A 19,409-nucleotide genomic window follows, 5' to 3' on the forward strand; every position below is an offset into this window, starting at 1 on the left:
TTTTTTTTTGATAGCATGGGGCTATGGAGATTCTTAAAGGAATGTAAGCTGGGGTTTAGAGCTACTATAAAAAGAATGTTTAATTTGATATTCTATCATTTTAGCTCAGTTTAGGCTTTTGACAAAGATAAGTCTCATTAAAGTACTGCAGAAAATTTCTGAACAAAAAAGACAATAGCTTTTTGTGAGGAGGAATACAGTGTTCTGTGTTTTGTCATCCTTAGCATAGAGCAGTGCATCAGGGCTTAACTCAGAAACTAAGAGTGAAAGAAGAATTAGGAGGAGGCGTAAGTTCACAAATTGCCTTCTATTTGGAAAGATCCCAAAATAAATTGCACTGTATGTTGTACAAATGATTAACATTTGGCAACATTGAAATTAATCTCATTTTGGGGCAGGATACAGCAGATTTTTACTGCTCAGCAATAAAATTCTATTTTAAGCCAAATTGAAGACTCTCACTGTTTTTGAAGCACAGGGAAAACTCGAGAATGCAGAATGCAATTTCCTAATTGGATACCAAAAGGGCTCATCTTCCTTTTCAGGGGGTGTGTGTGTGCAGAGTTGTGTCAGTTGTAATTGCAGCTGGTAAGAATTAAGGCCAAGTAAAATAGTCAAGTCTTTGGTGTTAAGTCCCTCAAAAGTAAAAATGTTTCTGACAGCATAGTCCTTTCTAATCCACTGCTCCTGTGTGAGTTCAGCATGGGCTTGGTGTGTCATGTACTGAAGCATCAGCAGGGTTTCCTGCAGCCAGTGGGATTACCCTTTGTCACTCATCCTGGCAAGGTCTGGATCTGCTGGATTTGAGATTAAAGTCCATTAATAACCTGACATAAGACCTGAGGGACTGAGATAACAGAAGGTTCTTGTAGATAGGAAAGGAGGATGGTGCTGGGGGTATAGTAAGAAGTAGCATGATGTATTTTCTTTGATTGTTTAATAATAATTTGTCTTGGTCATGGTATTTTATGGTAATAGTTCACAGATATTTCGTATTGGCACTTTGCAGTTAAGATCCAAACATTGTGATGAACATAACTTTCTAATTTTGATGTGTGTAAACTAGTCCTTTAGTCAAATCAGTGAAAGTGAGTTAGCATTCAAACATTTACTTTGTCTAAAAGTATTTCTGCTGATGTCCTTGAGATCTGGAGAAGCCCTAAAGACTGAAATAAGCAAAATGTAACTTTTAAAGAAAAAGCAGTGAAAAATTTTAAGAAAAAATTCAAATGATAGTGACTAAGAGTAAAGAGTAGGTAATTAGTTAATGAAATTTGGAGATGATGATAGAGTCCATTAGTACACATTGTAAGATGCTGCGGCAGCAGGGATACCAGCCAAGAGATTTTTTTCTTTCAAAAGTTTGTAGTCTTAAATTTAGGGTGGTTTTTCCTTTATCAGTTCCCAACACAGGTAATGGAGCTTTCCTTACTCATGCTTGGTCTTTGCTGACATCTCTTACTGTACAGCTTTGTCCTGTCCTGTTTCATGTTCAGGACGTCTGCTATCAGAGGGTCTTACACTAATGCTCTGGAAACCATTTAGGAATGGGCTGCTTCTTGATCCTTGCCTTGCCCTTCAATAAGGGATGCATTGCAGGGCATCTTACAGCACCACATGCTGAGGTTGATTGGAGTTTTCATATAAAGCAGGAACTTCACAATATAGTGCATATGAAAATGTGTTTCAGAATAATGCATGACTAAGATCTACAAGAAATGGGTCAACTACTTTGAGATAATTTTAGATTGTATGTGAGAATAATTCCTTCAAGAAATTCAGCACTTGGTGATATACTTTTTCATTATCCTGTGTGAATTAATTAAAATACTAGTGCTGGTATTCCTAAACTTCCTTTGTGTTTAAAATCCCGTAGATTCTTTTGCTGATCTTTTGAATGCTTTTATTTATTCTTTAGGCTTCATCAGTAAAAGTTACTGCTTTAGGGTCTGAGAAATAATATTGACTTATGGAGCCCTGCATATTGAACTGTTCTTTTTCTGAATAGCTGCTGTTGTTCATGATGAGAATGAAGCCAGACTTTGCTCTTAACAATAATGAATAATGATTTTATTTTCCTTAGAACCAATGGAAGATAACCATTTTGGAGCAGAACCATTCTTCAGTGATTTCTCTGAGGAAGACTATTCTGATGTAGCAGATTTGACAGACAGCATTTAGTCATTAAAAACAGCCATAAAAAACACAGTACTGAAGTGTGGTGTTGTACATATTGTCACCTCTGCTCAATAAAGACATTAAGGATGACGTTAAGGGTAACTGTATATATTTAGGAGAAAGAGAAGCCTTCATTTCCTTTTCCTGGCTTACTGAGCTGTGTGTAAGTAAGCAGATGATGCCTGGAACATTTACATGTCTAAGAGAAGAGCACTGTAGGAGCTGACTTAGAGAAACTTCTCCAGAACTGTTCCCAAACATTTGGACTAAAACCAGGGCTAGATCAGCTTCTCTGAAAAACAAAGGATCAGGAGGGCAATGCAGATATCTCACATATACAGATGTCGTGCTATATCTGGCACTATTGTTAGGGGACGTCTGAGCCCCTTTTGCTGCTCTTGCCCTGCAGTTTGAAAGACAGAGGAATGCCATTGTTTCTCTGTATTTTATGGGTTCTGTAGATGCACAGTAAGTCTTCTGACTCATGTTTCTCTGTAGCATATCCTGATTTTCCTGGTACTTTTAATACATGCTAATGAACTAAGATACAGAGTATCCTAGGGAGTATTTCCTTATATGTGGGAGTTTCTTACATGTTTTTCACCACACATGGTTTAGGTATCAAAAGAACCTTAACTCTCCATAACACAGGCATAGTGGCTGTACTTAGGAAACAAAACATCTGTGATTTCCTTAAAATTAATTCACTTTTATTTGGGATTCTTAATCTTCAGTGTCAGTAGGATTCAGCCTAAACTTCTTGTCTTGTTTATCCACCTGGTGTCACCATCTTGCATTTTACTTGAAACTCTCTTGCCTTAACTTAGGATCGCTTTTGTCAAGGGAGGGAATAATTGGAATGTGCAGTGTTGTCAACATTTTTTGCTACAATTTTTTAGATACAATAATAAAAATGTCGCAAGATGGGTGTTTTTTAAGGGATGAGGAAAAACACTTAATTATGGACATGTTAGAACTGCTGTTTGAAAAATTGCAACATTAGAAAGCTTCTTGAGACAGCAGCCTCTCTTGATTTGTCTGAGAAACACTGTGGTGTTATATTAATCTTCACTAATGTAAGCAGCTTTTCTTGGAAAGGAAGTATCTGATTAGGGGAAGCTCAGAATAGGTAAGTAATATAGCAATATTGTGAATTTTAGACTTAAATTTTAAATATAGGTTGAATGAGCACAGATCTTACCATTTTTTTTAAAACATGTTGTAGTTGTGAAGTACATTCTTAAGGAGCTACAGGAATTAGGCTACTAAATCCTAAATTTCTTCTTAAGCACATGGGACATTTGGCTTGTAAATATTTTTCTAAGAAATGAACCCTGACTTGGTTCTGTTTAAACAGACTAAGATATACCAGTGAAATCCCTTTAATCTGCAGAGTAACCATTTCTTTTTGGTAAAACAGCTGATCTTTTCCAAATGTACCTAATTAATAAGCCCAATTCAAAAATATATTGCTTGCTGAAATATGTTTTCCCAAATCACTAAAAAATACCATTACTGTACTAAATCACCTATCACCCTGAAATGTGTATGTGCTTCTTCTGTCTTGTTCTTCAGTTTGCTAAATTTGTAATTTTCTAATGTTAGCAAGAAGTGTGGGAATTTTTGTATCCTACCAATCAAAAGGGATGACTGAGTTACTTAGAATATAGTTCTCCTTTTCTTACCATCCTTATTTTCTCTTGTCTTTATACTTCTCTTATTGATGTTAAACTGCATGACATTTTTTTAAAATTCTTTAATTGTAGATAGGAATTATTTTGTTAATATCTGTATAGCACTCTTGAGCTGAGACCACCTATTTTAACTACTCCCCTCTGCTAATTTGCATTCATGTTGTATATGTGTGGTTTTCCCTCCATTCCATTTTCTGTTGACACATCTGTTCTTACTTGCTTTGTAATGATAATAGCACTGCAATTCCTCTCTCATAACGTTTTGAATTCTTTAATTTCTTCCATTTTGGACTGTTTTCACACTAGGGTGTTCTTTGTCTCCATGGCAGTGAGGGGTGGGCTAGAACGTTGTCCTGAGCCCCTTAGCATGAGAGACTTAGTTTCTCCTCTGCTGGGAGAAACATACCAAAATTCTGTCCATGCAACTGGCATGATACAGTAGATCTCATTACTGTCCTTGTAATTAATTTTCTCCAGGTTGGAAAACAAACAAAAAACAAAAGAAATGTCATCAAATGTATAGAATCTGTAATTGTAAGTGATTCCAGGACATGGTAAAAAGACATAAATTTTTACCTTCCTGAATAAAAATTGATGACTAGCACTTTTTTCCCCTCTTGCTATGGTCAGATACAGTTGAAAAAATGTTTTCCAGAAACTGTTTAAGAGCCAAGGCCTTTTCAAATCCTTTTAGACATTTAACAGACCTTTAAAACCTAGCCTGCTCCTGTCCTTGTGCCCTCCCTGTGTCCTTCACATCTTACAGGGCTTCTGTCCTGAATATGACAATTTTGTCTTGCAGCATTATACAAAAAAAAAACCCCAAAAGGCTGGTGGAGGGAGAAAGAAAAGTTTGAAAAGACAAATTACATGAGCTCCTGTCATTTGTGGAATAGTGCAGCATTTGATACAGAAAGTGCACACAACCCCATTGTCTCCTTGTGCACAAAACTGTTATTTCATTGTGCAAGCCTCTCTGACTGGTCATTGGTAGGTCTCTGCACTGAGTATTTATTTCTTAGCTTTTATCTTTTAAGATGCTAGCCTTTTTTTCCAGAGATCTCCTTTATACAGTTCACCTTTTTTTTTCTTTTATAGACACAAACCATAGCCTCACAATCATATTGCCATTCTATTTCAACATACCAAGGTAGATTCCCTCCAGCCCCACATATAGGATCTGGGTTTTCTGTATAGTCTGTTGCTGTTTTCTGTTTTGCTTTTGGCTGCCTGTGGAACTGTATGCAGAGGATCAGGGAGTAATTTTTGCCCTTGTTACCTTGGGCTGGTGCATTAATGAAGTGGCGTCTGAGGAAATGAAACAGCACCAGGTGCATGAAATGCCTGAGCAGGCATAGGGCAGTCCCACAGATAGTCTTTTACTTCACATATGTAATCTATTTTCATTTTTTTCTCCTATTGTCTAGCAAATATATTTTAAGGCCTTTTTCACAAGCTGAATTTTGAAAGCATGATAGGAGAATGATCAGAACTATTTGTATTTGTAAGGAAAAGACTTTTCCTTATTTCTTTTATCCATGATGAGAAATATGAGATGCACTTCTAAAGAAACAATGTTTTAAATTTTACTGGGATTTAGAAGCTTATAGTGCTTCTGCTTTGATATTAATTCCATCCTTTTCAAAATGTTTTTCAGTACTTTCTTCATATTTCTGAATATATGCTTTAGTGAGCATGTTGTATTTCTTGACAAGTGATTTGAAATACTGTGCTATTCAAACTTGCTGTTAGTAACGCTGCTAGTACCAAAAAGACAGCATCCACAGAAATCTTACTGAATGGGAGCTGTGCAACAGAGAGGGCTGAAAAGTGGTGGCTCCCAGCCCAGCTTCATCAATGGTACCAGAAACACGAGGCCAAGGAAGGGAGCGGGATGAGCACTGGATTGGGGAGCTGAGTGCCAGGGTCACTGGAAGCAGCTATTGATTCTGGTTGTGCTGTGCCAGCCCCGTGAATGCTGGCCTCAGAGGTGGCAGGAGCAGGAGCTGGGGGGAAGCTGCCCCCAGGCTCCCTGCAGGCTGGCAGGGAACAGCACAGCAGCGTCCTTTCACTGCCAGTGCTGTGCCCTGCTCCTGGGGGCTGCCTGCCAGGCACGCCGCAAAGGGCTTTGCAGCAAGGCTCTGCCTTGCCTGCAGGTGATTACATCTTTCTCTGCCAGAGAAACAATGCTCATATTACCTCTGGGGTGGTTCGTTGTTTTGGAGTTTTTCTGGTGTTGGATCTTCGAATTATTAACTGATAGTTATCTTGGCTCCTTGATTCTCAGAAGTATTGATGTGAAGGGCTGCTGCCTTTGTCTGTATCTGAGTACTTTGAGCACTGAACTCCTGGTGGTTTTGGCTAAACTAATTATGTTTCTAATGGGAGACTTAATCTGCAGTCAAAGCTGGCGGAATTCTCCATTTTGCTAGTCTGTAAATATCTTCTGGGCTTATTTTCTTTAATTTCTTAAGTGTAATAAATGTGATTTTAAAATAATTTTTTTTTTTTTTGTAACTAATTCACTCAAGAATGCTTCCTGCTCTGTGCAGTTCTTAAATTTGGCTTTATGGGAAGCAAGACAGGTATTTCAGGTGGTGGAAAATGGGAGATCCTGTTGAGAAGAAAGTATTGAGCCAAAAAATGTGCTAGATGCAACAGTCCCTGCCCTCCTGGAACTAGTTTTGTTCCTAGTTCTACTGCAGACCTGTAGCTATGTGATATCACATAAGGTCTGACAGATCAAGCAATTTATTACATGCATCTGGGAGAATTAGTAAAAAATGTGCTAAGGAGCACAAGGTCCATGCTGGCTTCTTGCCTTCACAAGTGTTCTGAGATATGTGAGATGCAGTGATGGTAAATGGGGTTCTGGGGAGTGTGGTGTCTGCCTTATTCTCATGTGTGCCCTATCCTGCATTTAATGGGCTAAACTGACACTCCACATTTGTACAGCAGAGTGCTGACATGGCTTATGATAGATCAGATGTCTGTGCACTTCAGCAGAGATGAAAACCAGCATCTGATAGGCAAGTGAGTATGCACATGCTGCTGAACAGCATGTCTGCATCCTGGATGAGAATTCCAGACTGGCTCAGGTTTCAGGTTGAGGGATTTTCTAATACATAAGCATAATGTGTTTTCCTGGTGCAATTTATAGTTGCTCAGTTATGGTTTATGTTTTGGGGTAGTACTCTCATTAGATGTGTGTATCTGAGTTACTCTGTGTTTGCTGTCTGTGGCCCTCATTTATTTAAGGAAACTACAGTATTTAGGACTGGTGGATTTCTCATATTATGGCAGCTTTGTTGTTGTCTCATCCTTTTATTCCTGTAACAGTTTTCCATGTGACCAGCAACTTAAGAATAATGACGCTCTCACTGTCGTTATACTGGAGGTCCTCGAGCAAAATACAAGCGGAAAAAATTTCTGCACACGTTTCGTGCTTTCTTTTTCTGGCACTGGAAAGAGGTTGGTGCAGAGGTATCAGATGACCACTCCACCCCAGCTCTTTCATTGAGACTTAGGATACAAATATCTGTTACAGTCACTGGGGAGGTTTGGGGCAGATGAATCAAATCCTCTGCTATTGGAGTGGTGCAAAGATGTGAGGGGGACATACTTGGGGAGCTCAAGTTTGCTGCAGAAGTGAGCTTGAGGCAGGGGGAGAGCTGTGATGGGAGACAGTTCAGTGGGCTGAACTGACTTGGCTTGTTGGAGTGGAGTCTGAAAATAGCACAGCTACCAAATAGCAAAGACCTAGCCTGGAAGAGGTAAAGAGCTTTCATGTTGGATGAGAAGCAGATGTGTGTACTTGAGATGCAGAAAGAAGAATTGGAATGGAAAGCCCATTAAGAACTCCTTGAAATTAAAAAGAGTGAAATATTCAATAGGAGAACAGCTAACAGCAGTGAGGAAAAAATAATCTGAATCTAATACTGTAGATTTTAAGATTTTAGGGAGCATGGGCAGCCAGAAAAACTTTTGCTTCTAGAATTGTCAAATGCAATTCCATGTCCCTCTATAGTGAAGTATGCAAGTCTTCCTTGTTAAAAACAACCCAACTCTTCTGTAGGAATGGAGAGGCCGGCAGTAAAATGTACTTTTTGCATTACAGTAAGTCATATAAATGGAATTTTGTATGGGCAGAATTAAATTTGCTGTTGAACGGTGTTCAGGAAATCATGTCGTTCCTGCTTGGCAACTGTTAGAAGTATTGTTTCTTGAAAAGTTAATATAAATGAAGCCTGTCATTGCTCAGACTTGTAAAATTGGTAGTTTGTAAGTCACATAAATAACAATAGCCCTGTGCTGCACCAGTGAAATTGTATTTTAATAAAATATAAAGGTAATTATAAGTTCAGAAAACTGCTTCAATTTTAGTGGATTCTCTGTTACAAATCAGCTTTTATTTTAATATATTAGCTTTTACTGTGTAGGCCGTACTAGAGCTAAAACGTTGAATACAAAACAATGGCTGAGTTTTCTTTGTCCAATTTTTCAGGTCAACCTTGGTCTGAAAATATTTTGTGAGGAAACTTCTTCCTCACCTATGGACACCTGCTGTTCTGAGTCACTCATCAACCATGTAAAACTATGTTCTTTAGAATATAGATTTCTGTTCAAGTGGTGGCAGCATTTACAGAAAATGTTGCAGAGGAGAGATGCGTTAAATAATGTAACAAATTTGTTACGGAGGAAAGATCAGCAATAGGCTCCTAGGTTCTGTGTCTATTGAAAGATGAAAACTTGTGCTGCATCACAAAAGTGCCATGTATGGGCTAGGGTTTTTGTTATTTGAAGTTTTTTTCATTGAGCTTTTTTCTCTCTTACCATAATGTGTATTTTTTAAAAAACTTATGTATTAACTCATTTTTAACAAATAAGAGAATATATATAGAAGGATATTGAAGTCCAAAAAGAAGCAATAAAAATGTTCAAGGCAGAATATATATTTTCCTATTTGTTAATATCTTTTCTCATTAAGCTGCTGTTTTGGTTCTTTTTATAGGGTTGTCAGATTTTCAGACGACGTAATTTTTTTTTTTTAATAGTAAGAGCATTTCAGAGAGAGAAGTTATTAGTCTCAAATTGCATATATAACTGTAGCATGAGCTTAAGTTCTTAGAAACACTTCATCACTATGACCCTGAATGAGTGTAATGCTTAAATATGCATAATTTTAAGGCATGGATATTAAACTCATTGAAATCCATCATCCATGGCTATTAGAAGTGCTTTGTGTCTTTCAAAGAGACACTTTAAAGAAATCCTGACATTTCACATAGTTTCAAGTAGAGCAGTGAGGATGAATTTTCTGTTTAAAATGCATGAATACCATTAGCTGGAAGATGTTGAGAGAGTGGTATGGTTACTGTTACAAATCTGTGACTTTTATTCTGCTTACTTGCACAACTTGCCCTTTAACATGCTCAGGACAATGGCAAGCAAACCAACCCCTAAAGAAATTCAGGAGACTTAGGATCCATCCTGAGATCCTGACTTTTGCAGTTATAGATTGCTGCTTTACCTAGAGATGCTGTGATGCTACTCAGACTTCACTGTAAAATGTGTATTCCTTCATTATGCTTTTATATTGAAATTGTGAAATTGAGGCTTTGTACATTATATAACGATCTTGATTACATTCTGCGGAGGATATTGAACTATATTATAATCAGACTTACTGACTGAAGGTCAGAAAAGGTCAGAATGTAAGAGGAAGCCAGGCTCTTATGCAGAAGGTTAAATAGCTTCACGAATATTTGTAAATTTGTGAAGCTGTAATTTATTGAAGCATTTTCTTTACCTAATCTGACAATTGATTATCAATTTTAATTTTTTGTTGAGGCACATAGGGGTTTTGCTTAACATATCCAATAGTGGATTTTATTTAAATAGCACCTGATTGGAAAAATTAATTCTGTCGGAAAATCAATATAGGTACATATGGTTTACAGGTATTTATATTTTGGATTTATAGTAGAAAATTCCATGGAAACCATTCAAATCATATTAAAAAGAATGAAAACATAGACTCAACCTACAACAGAGGGGTGGGCATACTGGGGAGAAGAATACAGAACAAAATAGTGTAGTGTTGTGTTGTGTATAGATCCATAATGCTGCTTTGTCTTGAATGCTGTGCACTATTCCACTTGCCAAGAGAGCAGACTTGGAAAAGATTCACAGAAGGGTAACAAGAAAGGTAGGGAGCTGCTTTGTAGACAGAAGTCAGTCAGCAAGACTTTTGGCAATGCCTGAGGGATATTATCTTTGGTGTCTGTGAAGTTGTCTGCAGTAGAGATGAACAAGAATTGATTTATCTTCTGGGTGGTTTCAGGCCAACTTGAGAACATATAATTTATACAAGCCCCACTTGTACATTCTTCCTTAAGCAAAATGCAGGATGCTTTGCCTTAGAGGGGATATTTGTCACATTCAGGATGACTTCTCTTTTGTTCTACTAGCTGAATATTCTAGATACTCTAATTTTTCACTATTTTAATAGTAATGCTCAATTTTCTGCATGGACTCATTGTGAATGAACATTTTTTATTTAGTAGACATAGAAAGAGAATCTACCACTTTGATGTTTTTTCAAGAATCTTAAGTTCTGCCACTGTGGTGTGACTCCTGGAACAGAATTGCCTGGCAGCTGGTTCAGACCTGTTCAGAACACCACTGTAGGAATAACATCATGGTGAATATTAGGATTCACCTAATATACCAAAAATACCATCATAATTGTAACTTCTGTTTACTTCTAGTGTGTTGCAAAATAATGATATGCCTGTGTGTATTTTATTACTTCAAAATTATAGCAATTAAAAAGACAAATCACATATACTGATTTGTGGATTTTTAATCTGTGCAGCATCAGAGTAAAGGACTGGTTAAGTATTGGTACAGGAATAAAGTTCTGTTTTGCACTTCCAGATTCTGCTCAGTTCTTTGTCTTTCAAAGCACAAATTTTCATAAAAACATTTTTACTAATAAAACATAATCCGTCAAATACAGTTTAGGCTGCAACCACTTTTTTTTCTTTTGGGGTCAAAACACAATGAGTGTTCTGTACTTGCAAAGACATATTTGATGCTTGATAACTTCTAAATTCTGACTGTGTGGCTTTGACAACTCTGAGATTTACATTTTACATTTAAATTTGTATAAATTGATGGTTTTTTACAGTGATCTTTTAGCAAGTGGGATGGAACTGCTGGATTTGACAGTACACCCACTGCGTTTTGTTAAGTTTAATATATGCAGACTTTAAAATGTTTGGTACAGTCTATTAAATATTTTGTTCTAGAGTATAGTTAGTTGGATTAAGACATTATAATAAACAATTCCAGCCATTTTTCTGTGAAACCTGTTATCTGAGATGTGCAGATACATCTATTGTCTTGGCTGTGAATTTGTAATTTGTTATAAAATTTCTCGTAATCTTGAAAGCAATTAGTTTAATTAAGGTTTTGCTTCTTGGAATTGAAGCCTAATACAGTTGATGACATAAAGAGGAAGATATTTTATGTTTATAAAGATGATTTATAGAAAACAGAGGTAATTAGACTGACTAAATGAAAGATCTTACTGATGCAGTTAAAACTACATGGAAAATTATTTTTCCAAAATTCACAAATTGTTTAAAATTTTATTGATGATGACTTTGAAGCTTTACTTTTGAAAAACCATGCATTGAAAATGTAGTTAAGTTTTTCAATACCTTTGAAGTTAAAGTACAGGAAAACTACTGTAACATTTTAAAAACAGTGCTAGAAACATTACCTGTGTGATTACTGTAAGACATTTTCTACTTTAAAGGCTATTAAGTAACATTTTTGAATAGCATTTTTACTATGAGTGATGCAAATGGCGTCTGAATTACACTGTTTTGTTCTGTATAAGTAATTTGTCCCATTATGATAACTGTAATCTTTTTCTCTCCCTTTTTATTTTATTTTGCTGCTTGCCTTTTCTAGGAAGTAGAGGTTGGTATGCTTCTTCTGTCTTTTATGATACTGTGAGCTTTTCATGGATTCCTTATATTTTACTAAATTTAGGTTGTTTCTCCCCCTCCAGGATGATTATTTTCGTACATGGAGTCCGGGTAAACCATTTGATCAAGGTAAGATTCTGCTCCTAGGTACTTGTGTGGGATAAAATTTAAGTAATTATATTTGTGCTCCTCTTCTAGAATACTAACAGAATTCTGTTAATTTCTGTAATTTTCTCTGTCTTCAAATAATTGATATAAATAGGACCAGAAATTCAGCCTAATCATTATTTTATGTGTGTGATTTTTTCAAACATTTATTGATTAGAGAGAGATGGGAGCATTAGAAACCTCCAAAGTAGCTTCAAGTTTCCCTTGGAAAAAGATGAGGTTTGGAAGATTTTGTTTTATTAGACAGGCATGCAGTCTAATGCTTGTCTTTTGGAGTCAAGACAAAAAATTATTACGATTTTGAATGTCTCTTTATATCTAACAGATAAAAGATGATCTAGAAAAACAATTTTGGGAGTCTGTCATGTTCAAGTGATCTGTCTTGAGGCAAAATGCAGCTGGAGCATTGGGAATGCTGCAATACAACAGTTTTAGGCAGAGAATACTATGAGCAAAGCAGCAAACATTCCCATTACACATTCCCTCCTGAGGCATTGGAACTTAATATTTACTGTCAATATAATCTCCCTCATGTATGCTGTTTCAAAGGGTATTGCTGCCATTTTAGAACTGCTGAGGATGTGGGTACTTTTTTTAATTGCTCTGAGAAGGGCTTCAGGGGCTTTGTCTTGTCTGGTAGTGCCAGTGGCATAAATGCAATGAAGAAATGGTGATGGGGCTCGTAGACAAGAGACCAAGATAAAAATATGTTGTGAAGGTAGTGTTTATTCAGTTTCAAGAATTTCCTCCACAATGGAAACTGACTTGTGAGGGATATTACTTTGTTGTAATATTAGAAAAATTTGTGGTTGAAGGAACAATGAATGTCTTGCATATAACCCTTCCAGTCCCTAAAGGGCTCTGCTTGAAAGCTGGTGAGAAGGAACATTTTACAAGGACATGTGATAGGAAAAGAGGCAATAGCCTTAAGCAGGAGAAAGCTAGGTTTACATTGGATTTTGGGAAGAAATTCCTTACCATAAGATGGGATGAGGCACTGGAAGAAGTTGCCCAGAGACACTGTGGACTTCCCATCCCTGGAGGTGTTCAGGTCAGGCTGGATGGGCTCTGAGTAGCATGGTCTAGTGGAAGGTTCACTGCCAGCAGCGAACAGGGGCATTGGAACTAGATGATACTCAAGATCCCTTCCAACCTTAACTATTTCATGATTCGGTGAATTAAAACATGAATAGTGTTTTAATTCATTCTTCCTTACTTCAGCACATTTTGAAAGGCCTTCTTATGTTAATGTGTTAAAGTATGTCAAAATTGCTCATGTAGACAGATCTGTGTAATTCTGTTTGTATTAATAAGAGCTGCTATATGGAAATACATGTCCAAGCACACCAGGAGGGGTAGCCCTTACTATGAAAATGTGTAGTGTTATTTATTCCTGGGCCACAAAATCTATTTTTAAAGATAGAAAACTTTGTTTTGCAGCTGTGATTTGTATTGCAATCCACCAACATAATTTCTTAAAGCAGTATCTGGCATTTTTTTGAAGAAGAGGACTTATTCCCATTGAACTATTGTTTGCTTCTATCTTTTTAAGATAGAAAAAACATATTTAAATGTTCTCACTGTATATTTTATATGTTTGCCTCTAAATGTTTTTGTATTTCTATAAATACCATAATGTAACTTGTTCATAAACAATTATGTGGGGCATGTATTACTGTTAAAATAAATCTGAGTGTTCTTGTAGCATATTTAGTTACTGCTAAAAGGCAGCTTTTATTGTTTCAGTGGTTTTAGAAAGCAAGTAGAATGTTTTATGTTTAGGACTAAAGTTGACTACTTTTAGTAGCTTTATCAACGTTTTATTCACATACAATATTTTCTGACACATTTTCTTCATGCAGCACTTTTACATCAGATGAAAATATACAGAATACTTCTGGTACATTTTATTTTTAGACTACAGATGTTAGCAGAGCTTGGAGGATGTAACTATTGAATGAAATTGCATACACAAAGACACTGGTGTAATTTGGTGAAGTGGAAAGGATGTTTTCCTCTGCTCAATAGAAGTACCTTGGAGGAAAAGTGGAGTATATTCATGTAATTGAAAAAATGCAGCATGACATTTTCTGTGGAGGTTGAAGACCCTGAAGGTATGGTTGGTTCATAGATGTATTTATGAAATTTCGTGTAGACCATTCAATTGAATTATTTTTGGCTTTTGTAGTATCAGGTTATATTAGATGCCTGTTTACAAGAGGAATTTTGTAGATACTGTTGTACAACAAAACCAGATTTTGAAACTATTTTACTTATATTACTTTAATTTCTGCCTTTTAGCTCTATGTATTTCATCTACCTAGTTCTGTAATAATTTGGGTAACTAAGGATATCCAAATATATGCAAACACTATAATTTGCAAGTACATTTTTGTACTGTGAACTGAAATAATTTAGAGTCATATTCAATAAAATAATTTGATTCACTCATTTGCAAGCCCTGGGAAATCATAAGGGAGTTTAATGAAGATCCGTTAGTTGAAGACTGAAAACAGTTGTGTAGAATTAACTTTGCTGCATTTGATATGTGCTCTCAATATCTAGTTTTTGTAGTAGAACTATTGATGTTTTAAAACTAGAAATATATATCCATCACTTTCAAGATAAGTTGCAGTGCTTTGCAATTAAAATGTACAGTACTTTAAGATGTTGTCTCAGATAAAGAAATAATGGTGTCTTTGTGGGAGGACACTGAATTTCAAAAAGAGCAGAACTGAAAAGCTTTTTAAAATATTTCATGCTTCTTTACTAGTAAGACTAAGCTATATTTAATCTGGTGAACAGTTCCCTGTTTCAGGTGTCTAGGCATGTTTGGGAACTCTTCTCACTAATGAAGTACACTAAATCCTATGTTAAACAGATTCCCACTGCTTTATGATGCTATCAGCTAGCCCTTGCCAGGGAAGATCTCTTGTAGATGTCTGAGGAACACTTCATGGTGCTTTTTCTTAATTATCTGATGCTGTGTTTACATGATTCTTTTATTATTTCTCTTTTATCAATTTATCTATTGTGGTAACATCACAGAAGTGCCTTGTCCTGTACAATTCACAGACTTGGCTCCTAGCTCAGGTTCACTGGATAATACACATCTGCTTCTGTCTTTGTTTTATGCCCTGATGTTAGGTTTAGAGTCACCATATCGAGGATTATTATTAGATAAAGTAAGATGTTTTTCTGTTTGTTTGTTTTTAACATGGCTAAATCCTGGATTCAAGTGTCTGTTCAGACCCACAGATAGTTAGTTATGTCAGAAAAGTGGGAATGTGTTTGCAGGGTGACAGTGACTGTCCAGAGCTGCAGCACCAGAGCTTCCTGAGCGGGCAGCGTGCTGAGAAAAGGGTGTGTGGGACTGTTTCTTTGGACTTAGACCTGCTAAAATTTAGTCCTGCAAATCTCTCACCTTAGAAATCCAGCTTCTCTCTACTCTGCTAGCATGTCCCAGATAATGGTCAAGTCCATGAGTACTGTGTACCTGAAAATATTTTGGTGTGTACTGGAACTGCTTCTTCTTTACAGGCTCTCTTAAAGGTCTAATTTGCTTATATTTGCCACAGAATTTCAATATGAAGGCATGTAAAGCAGCTAACAGCGGTAGGTATTAAGAACATGAAATTGGAAATAAAATTACAATTTAATGGTGAGGGAAAAAGAAATAGTTTAACAAAGCTCTTTAAAAGAATCAAACAGTAGGCAAAGACTGTAAAGAAGAAAAATGAGTTGTACATAATTTTACTTGAATAGAAGAATGAAACCTGAAATATTAGAAGTTGCCTTTTTGACCTATTTAACTTCTTGTATTTAAAAACCTGTTAATCTTTATTGTTACAAATATAAAGTGTGCTAAGATGTACTCTTTACAGTATTTATTTTATGTGGAAGTTATCATTCAGTTTTGCCACAATTTTACCATTTCCTGGTCATTTTTGTTATTCCAGGCTTCTTCAAAATGCACGTGTATTTATATTTCTGATGTATTAGATACTTCATATGAAAAGTCTACTGGATTCTGATTTGGTTGGTTTAAAAAATTTAAATGCTGAAGTTGATTACAGTAAAATGAAATTGATTAAAATTCCCTATGTAACGTAAGAATACAGAATGCAATACAAGAAAGTAGAGTTCTCCAAGTGCCAAAAATAGAATCATTAAGGTTGGAAAAGCCCTCTGAGATCATGGAGTCCGACCTTTAACCCAGCCCACCACCAAACCACGTTGCTGGGTGCTACATCTACACATCTTTTAACTACCCCAGGGACAGTGGCTTCCCTGGGCAGCCTCTTCCAGAGCTTGGCAACCTTTTCAGGGAAAAATCTTTTTCCTTCTATCCAGTCTAAAACTACCCTGGTGCAACTTGTGGCCTTTGCCTCTGTCAATCACTCATTAGCTGTGAGAAAAGACCAACTCCCACCTCAAGGGAGTCTCCTTTCAGGGAGTTGGAAAGGGTGATAAGGTCTCCCCTGAGCTTCCTTTTCTCCAGGCTAAACAACCCAGCTCCTTCAGATGTTCCTCATCAGATCTGTGATCCAGACCCTTCCCCAGCTCTGTTGCCCTTCTCTGGATGTGCTCCAGCACCTCAATGTATGGAGGACTCCAAAACTAAACACAGGATTCCAGGTGTGGCTTCACTAGCGCTGTATTTCATAGCATCTTGTTGTGCAAGAGTAATCGTCTTGGCAAGTGAGACAGTAGGTGGGGGAATTTTCAGGAGGATGCATTTCTGCTCTTATAGGTCTGCAGATGTTTCTTTGCCATTGTTGGCCTATTTGAAGAACCCAGAAGCCAGTTGTAACACACCCAGCATGTCTCCAAATTATGATTTAGTGTGTTTAGGAAAGGATAATAGAATGCTTAACTGTTTGCTTGTGAAATCTCACTATTGTGAATGTTCAAGTAGTCTTAAGGTGCTCTTTATTTTCTGCCAAATCAAGGAAGTGAACATTTTGATATAAAAATAAAAACCAAAAGTGCTTTAATAAAGCTATTGAAAACTTAAAAGGTATGCCAGGGAAGTGTACTGTACTTGCAAGTACTTGCATTTCTCCTTGTCTTAATCGGTTTGGATATCTTTGCAGAATATTTGAGAGTTCCTTATTATATATAGAAGAAGCTCAGCATAATTGTCCCAATTTTGTTGTCACTTACACCAGTCTGAGCCCAAAATAGCTATGTTTTTCAGCAGTTTAAACAAACAGGATCATTTCTGAATTGTCACAGATAACGATAAGGGGCGGCATTTGACTCTGACTATGTGGAATTTCTCATTTCCATCTCTTTTTGAGCTATGTGTAACGTATTCTCTTGTAGCCTTAAAGTAATCCCCAAAAGACAAAACACAAAAAAAGGGGAATGTTTTTGAGGCAGAGATCATAGATATTTGTGAGGGGGAGAATTTCTTATAATTTAGTCACTGCACAAGTAGCTTAAAAAGTGTGACTCAGTGAAGATGATTGTTTTAAAGGGAATGGAGAAAGAATGTGTGAAGTATTTGAATTTTTGAAAAAGAGATCGAGCTTTAGTGGGTTTGTTCCAGAGGAAGAACAGAGACTGGCAGATTCAATTTTACTTTTTTAGCACTTATTTTAACTTATATTATCAGTATCTAAAATACCATGTTATGAATCAGTGTAATGGCATGTTTATGTTCGTTTTAGAAAAAATTTATTTGCAGCAGTGAGCAAAATAGAAACACACAGTACTTTGAGTCAGATGGTTATAACCAGTGTCAGATGGTTTTAAATTGGTACTAGGTGTTTCTTTGTTTATGAGAACTTTTGTGTAGCATAACTACAACCATTGCAGGGCAGCTAGAAACTCAGTGCTGATATCTCAGAGCTTACTAATATAGAACATTAGGAACACAGGTGATTTTTTTATAGAAGCCTGATAGAGACTTTACACAATTGTCCTTGAGTCATCAGTATGGAGAGTTCTGAGCACTCTTGAGAGGAGAATTTCTTGTGTAGAAACCACTTCCATACACACAGCCACCTTAATTTTTGAAGAGCTTGCTCACAAGTTAGAAACCAGACTACACAACCAATGATGTTCAGGGATTTGAATCCAAACTTTTAATTACTTCTTTGGCCACCTACAGATAAACTTCCTCTCTAGCCCTCTTACTGAAGTTGTAGACACTCTAGCCTTCTTACTGATGTTGTACATTCATATGTCCAGATAGAACTAGTGTTCAAGAAGATGCCTCCTGTGAACATCCAGCTGTAGTTAGCCATTATGCTTTTTATGCTATGCAGTGAATTTTACATGGTAAATACAGTCTCTGGGAAAAGAAACAAATATTTGATATTCTTCTTTTTCAGAACGTTCTTATCAAGTTACGGAGGTAGGCTATTTCTTGTTTGTTCTCTCATGTTTTAATAAATTTCAAATTTCTAGCTGCACAGTGATTAATTTTCATGTTGAAGTTAAAAGGTGTTGTTTCTCAGTAGATATGTTGCATAGTAAGATGGGATTTTCTTGTTAAGAATCCACAGCAGTGTGGATTCAAACTACATATGACTGAGGAGGGTCTATCTGTGCACATGCAAATTTTGATTGCTGATCACTGTACAATTTAGGGAAAAGATAACCATTACTACTATTAATTTTAATTTAAGCATTTATCTGGGCTGTGTTAGCTGGCAATTTCAACTGAGTATTTATGTGCTCTACCTTGCTCTCTTCCTTACTGTTACTGGAAATTGTGGTGCTGGGATTCTGCAATTATCTAGACCCACAACACTTGTCAGTGAGAAATCATTCTCTAGCAGGTGAGAAATTGTCATCTTTCAAAATGGAGAAGTGAAGATACTCATGGTCTTCAGGTACCTTCAGGAATTGTGTGATTTATCAAAGGAGGCAATATGAGTCATTCCCTTCTATGGCTCTGTCTGCCTTGGGTTATAACTAGGCATTTGACCTGATTATTATCTTAAATAAAAACTTTTAGATAATTTAATTTTTTTTTTAATTTAATTTATTTTTCCTCCCTGCATTGTCAAATATGAAAACTTTGTAAAGAAGTCAAGACTTGCCTTTTAAAGTAGTGGGGTGCACAAAACATAGCTGAAGTTTTGGTAAATTTGGAAACAAAATATGTAGTTGCTGCTATTTTGCCCAACAGAAATGAATCAACATTTGAGGACTTCAAGTCTATTAAGTTTAAGACATTGTCCTTAACCTTTTTTCACCTTTCATTTTACTTTGGAGCGGAAAGTATGGAACATGTTAGAATGCACTTAAAAGATTGTGCATTCTAATATTTATTGGCAGAAACCATTTACTCTGGTTTTTGCCAAAGTGCTACCATTAAGAATATTCTTATATTATGGCTTGCTAGTCTTTATTT

The 19,409-nt window shown here is 36.4% G+C and overlaps 1 protein-coding gene across 1 annotated transcript in view; it reads left to right on the top strand.

The window, feature by feature from the left end:
- The window catches only part of SPOCK3 (SPARC (osteonectin), cwcv and kazal like domains proteoglycan 3), a 164,297-nt gene that overhangs the window by 48,358 nt on the left and 96,530 nt on the right, over positions 1-19,409 (top strand). The window contains exon 3 of the mRNA XM_064710703.1: positions 11,956-12,001. Coding sequence (XP_064566773.1) covers positions 11,956-12,001 — 46 coding nt within the window. The remainder of the gene's footprint in view (positions 1-11,955; positions 12,002-19,409) is intronic.

The sequence above is a fragment of the Zonotrichia leucophrys genome, chromosome 4 (genome assembly GCF_028769735.1).
Source record: "Zonotrichia leucophrys gambelii isolate GWCS_2022_RI chromosome 4, RI_Zleu_2.0, whole genome shotgun sequence".
Lineage (NCBI taxonomy): Eukaryota > Metazoa > Chordata > Aves > Passeriformes > Passerellidae > Zonotrichia > Zonotrichia leucophrys.